General features: G+C 37.8%; 1 protein-coding gene across 1 annotated transcript; it reads left to right on the top strand.

The window, feature by feature from the left end:
• Positions 1-1,684: 1,684 nt before the first annotated feature.
• LOC131321087 (agamous-like MADS-box protein AGL80) lies at positions 1,685-2,455 on the top strand. Its single transcript, XM_058352102.1, has one exon. It carries the CDS (start codon positions 1,685-1,687, stop codon positions 2,453-2,455), a length of 771 nt encoding a protein of 256 aa, XP_058208085.1.
• Positions 2,456-5,070: the final 2,615 nt, after the last annotated feature.

Genomic DNA, 5,070 nt, shown 5'->3' with positions numbered 1-5,070 from the left:
TCCGTATTTTCTTCCTCGTTGTGGGGGCTTTCCTCACACCTACGTGGGGTATTTTGTTGGTCATTTGTCTGGTGTTGCACTGATTGGAGATATGCTTCATCTGTTTTGCGCATTTGGTTGTGTGAGGTCCTAGATGTTCTGCGTGGTGTTTGGGCCTCTTTTGTGTTTATTATATCCCTTCTCTTGGGATGGCTGCTCATTCTCTGTATTCTCTTTGTAATTATCAATGAAGTATCCTATCCTTTGACCCAAATATATATATATATAGCTCGATGAACCTTTTTTTATAACTAAGGTGTGTGGCTAGCTCATGCTCACCTCAATTGATTCCGGAGGCCCAGTTCCATCATCTCCTTGCAGAGAGCCTCTAGCCAATGCAAATGCCTCGTACGGACTTGATGAACCTTTTCTTAGGGACCAAGAAATTGGCCTAGTGGTTGTGACACTCCCTTACTAAGTAAAATGTCTGAGTTCGAGTCTTATCGTTGCAAATTGTAGCACTTATCCCCTCCTATCTATTGAACCAAAAAAAAAAACTTTTCTTAGGACACATTAAATTCGTTTCCCTCTCCCTCTCCACGACGAACAGGTTTTGACACTGAAGTGGATTTAATTTGGTCAATCATTTATTTGGTTTGAATTCTAGCATTGCGACAAATATGACTTCGTACTTACCAAAAAACACAAATGATTCTCCCACCAAATTTACCCACATTACTAAAATCTCTTATTTAGGCAACAACATTTTCATAATCTTTAAGAGACCTCTTGACCGATGCAGACCACGAACCCTGCTTAATTATTTCCATATGTCCAGTTTTGCCCTGTTTAATACATGAAGGTCAATCAATTTCATGCAGGAAAATGATTTACAACCAACTTGTATGCACTAAACTTACCAGAATAATAAAACTAGTGGCATAATTTGAAATTATTGAGTCATAATGGTGGTTGTTTTGGTTTAAAATTAGGAGCGGAGCTACCTAGTGGGGCAAGTGTCACCCCCACTCTGAGTTTCAAGCCAAATTTTTTATTTATTAAGATTATATACATTTAGGCATCTTGATATTCAAACAAATTCACACTCTATACAAATGATGTATAGATTTTTTTTTTTTTAAATGAACGGTTTGAATCATAACGATAATATCTCAATGGCTTTCATTTGAACACTACGAGAGAGTTGGTTCTAACTTCTTTTTTTTTAGTAAAAAAAAAATCACGACAAAATTTAATTATAGGAATACACATAACCTTAACCTCTAATTCACACTATTGCAAACAACGGGCAACAATAAAAGCGGACTCGGCTCCGTTCCAGAAACCTTCTTAAAAAATAAGCAGCTTATTTCACATTTTTAAACTCAAAAATAAAGTAAATGAAAAATATTTTTTTAATTTTTTTGCATTGTATAAAAGATCTCGATGAGATCTTTCAAATAAGATCCATATTGCATATTTTTAGATTTCAATAAATTCATAATTTTTTAGCTTGAAATTGCCTTCTTAAAAAATAAGGGCTTTTTTTACGTTCCAGAACGGAGCCTCACAGTGCCTCACAAATTTAAATCCCGGCTCCGCCTCTGTTTGAAATGGAAGGACAACAATTAAGGTCACAAAACTTTGCACAACAATTCTACGCTATAAATACTGGCAAGTGTAATGGGTATTTCAAAGCACCAGAATGACAAGAAACAAAATTACACTCACATGGATAGCCAACGACTCTTCAAGAAAAGCTGCCCTCAAAAAAAGAAGGGCGGGCTTGTTTAAGAAAACCAAAGAGCTTTCGGTATTAGCAGACGTGAAATCATGTGCTGTTGTTTACAGTCCGGAAGAGGTCAATCCGGCATTTTTCCCATCTTACGAAGTCGTCAAGGGAATGTTCGAGAAGTTCATGAGCATGTCAATGGTGGAAAGAAGCCAGAAAATGTTGACACATGAGGGTTACCTCAGGCAGAGGGTCATCGGCGAAATCGAGAAAAGGGACCGGGAAAAGAGAAAAAATGACAAGCGAGAGGCTCAGGAGGAAATGAACAAGATATTCGAAGGTAGTGATTTGAGAGAACTAGACATAGGGAGGCTAAATAAACTCTCTTTGTTGGTAGTTGATAAGCTCAAGGAGCTGGAGAAAAGGGAAGAAGGGCTGCTTCAGCTGGCGGCTCCTCCTCTCTCACCGCCAGCTCCTCCTCCTCCTCCTCTTCCTCTTCCTCTTCCTCTTCCTTGTGAAACGATAGGAGTGGAGGAATATTTGGGTAGTTCAATTAACCCAACATGGATCCAGGAGTTGATGAATGATAACTGGTTCATGGAAACAATGGCTCTTTATCAGCAGGACATTCCTTGTGGTCCTAGCTGGGTACTAAGTGATTTTGGGATTATGCCCTCGGAGCACCACGCAGCTGGAAGTGTAAGAGCCGGTGAAAGAAGAGGAGCTTCCGGAGAACCTTCTTAATTTATTCCCTCACAGTTAATCCCTTAGTCATGTTTGAATGGCAGGTATCTCAGGAGAGAATGAGAACGTGTATTCCTGAATTCTAAGATTCCTATGTTTGGGTGAAGTTGGAATTAGGAATCAACAGAGTAACACATTGTTTGATTCTCTCTCTTTTCTTTATCTTTTTGGATGCAATGTTTGAACCAAATACTGCAATTACTTTGGTTTTATTACATGCAGTGTTTAATCATTTGAAGTCTATACTTAATATACTTAACTCAATCCTAGTTTATTTCAATCATTTAAGTTCAATCTTTGGTTTTCTCCGAGGTCTAGAGAGGTTGGTTTTGTGTTCGGTCTCTTTTTTTTTTGGCTTTCCTTTTGTCTTATGGACATTTGGTGTTGCAAGTTTGGGGATTTCCAGTTTTGGTTTTCTGCTGCTTTGCTTCAGTTTGGATCGACTTTCTCTATAGTTTTAGGCGTTTTTTGGTTGGATACAAGGTTTTGAGGTGTTAGGGCTGGCATTTTTTCCTTTGGTCCTTGTTGTTTGGTTGGCATCTTGCTTTTTTTGGGTCATGGGTGATGTTTTTCGTTGTACCCTTGATGATCCGTTTAATCTTTGTTTCTTTTTTTGAAATATGAATAAATTTCATTTGCGGGAAAAAAAAAAAAAAAAACCCCCCCAATCACAGTGAAGCTTATTATTCTAAAGTAACTAGTATATATGACTGCCTAACTACAAAGAAAATCTCCAGAATGGAAACTACAATAACCACAAACAAAAAACATGGAAGAATATTATTTCCACTGACTAATGTATCTATTTCTTCTTCTCGAGTGCACACCATGACAAAAGTAAAACTGTGACTAATCCAACATCAATTTAACAAGTTGAGCAAAAAGGCTAACCCATACCGGGTGGTTTTTTTTTTTTTTTTTGAAACGGCAATAAAAAATTTCAAAAACTTGACAAAGGGAACATATCCCCTACCAGGCGATACGCTCGGGCTCAAGTCTTGCTGCTTTGAATTCCCTTGTCCCAAACAAATCCATGTCTAAACAAATCCAACTTTCATTTCAAACTATTTTACCCTCTCTAATCCATGTAAAGTGACTCAACTGGAAAACACACCAAAAAGGGACTCAACTGGAAAACATGTAAAGTGAGATTAGGGCAATTAATTCAGTAGTTGCGCAAAAGTATAAAAATGATAACGGAAAGTCCAAAATACCCCGAACACCAGGCACAAGTCTTTAAAATCCAGGGGCACATTTGTTGAATATATTTTGGCAAAATGGAAGCCATCTTGGCTCAACTCATTCCTTTGTCTAAATGAATTCCATTTTGTAACTGTCTTTGGACTTATATCAATACAGCTTCTCTCTTTTGTCAAAAAAATAAAACAAAATTCAATTAAGGAATCCAATGAAGGAGATCATTAACATCCTATCTATCTGACAAAAAAAGTGATTTTTAATCTTCTGTCTATGTCATACCATATCATATGATTCACATCGTAAGAAAAAGTGAGCATCTGGACAAAGTTACCAGGTATTAACTTGTACAAGTTCAGGGGGTTAAAGTGTAATTAACCCCATCTTGATTCTTGAGGACTACATATAAAAAAAAAAAAACATAATCGCAGCCTAGGTTTTTCTTTTAGAGGCAGATGCTTAGGAGAATCGCGAGTCACGAGTTTTTAATTTTTGAATCCGCATCCAGACCATTGCTTCATGGTCACAATCCAGAACTTATAGATCAGTTCGGTTCAAACAGGTTTCACGGTTTATGGGATTTTTTAAGTAGTCCTGAAAGTTAACGGTTACTAATTACTACTAACTTGTAAAAGAACAGGGTGTTGAAGTGTAATTAACCCCATATTGAGGAATGTGTAAATAGTTTCCCCGCCTAGGGGTTTCTTAAGGCGCTGTTATTCGCAGTCTTCTATTTACTCCCATAACCCATTAAAAAATTTTAATTATACTCGATAGTTAGTTACCGAAATTGAGATATATTTTCAGCATCCAATTATCGAAATATAATATTTTTTTCAACAGATGTTTATCGAAAATGCATGTTCGGCAGTTGTTTACCGAAAGTTGAACATATTTTCGACATGTAGTTACCGAAATATAATCTTGTTTTCAATAGCAATTTACCGAAATGTTTTTTATGATTTTCAACAACCATTTACCGAAATGTAGTGGGTTACGGGAGAAAATAAAAGGCTGCGAATAGCGACACCTTTTCTTATTATACGCGGCTGCTTGTAGCAGGGGAAAAGTTCCGCGAAGTTTTCATTCATCCATTCACGAAATCAACAATGGCGCAAGAGACGACGATATCTGAGGCCGTATTGAAGGGGATGCTAGAATGGTGCAACGCAGATTTCAAAAGATGTTCGGAACTTATTCGGAAAATCGGTTAATCAGTGGATCACTTCGAACCAAGTTCTTCGCCGTCGTCGCCGTCTCCTGATTGTTCTTCTTCATCGTCGCCGTCGCCTGATTGTTCTTCTTCATCGTCGTTGGATCAGCGGCTTGAACCGGCTTCGGAGGCTTCTCTTTCCATACCTCGCATCCTTTTTTTCATTTCTGTGCCGATTTTGGTGCCGTGGATCCTCTCACCACTT

The sequence above is a fragment of the Rhododendron vialii genome, chromosome 3a, assembly GCF_030253575.1.
Source record: "Rhododendron vialii isolate Sample 1 chromosome 3a, ASM3025357v1".
NCBI classification, from domain to species: domain Eukaryota; kingdom Viridiplantae; phylum Streptophyta; class Magnoliopsida; order Ericales; family Ericaceae; genus Rhododendron; species Rhododendron vialii.
Note: the sequence above shows the minus strand (reverse complement) of the source record. Positions and strands in the feature narration are given on the sequence as shown.

What these genes read in the sequence shown, in the direction of transcription:
- LOC131321087 (XM_058352102.1), top strand. Translation starts at nt 1,685, where the DNA reads ATGACAAGAAACAAAATTACACTCACATGGATAGCCAACGACTCTTCA.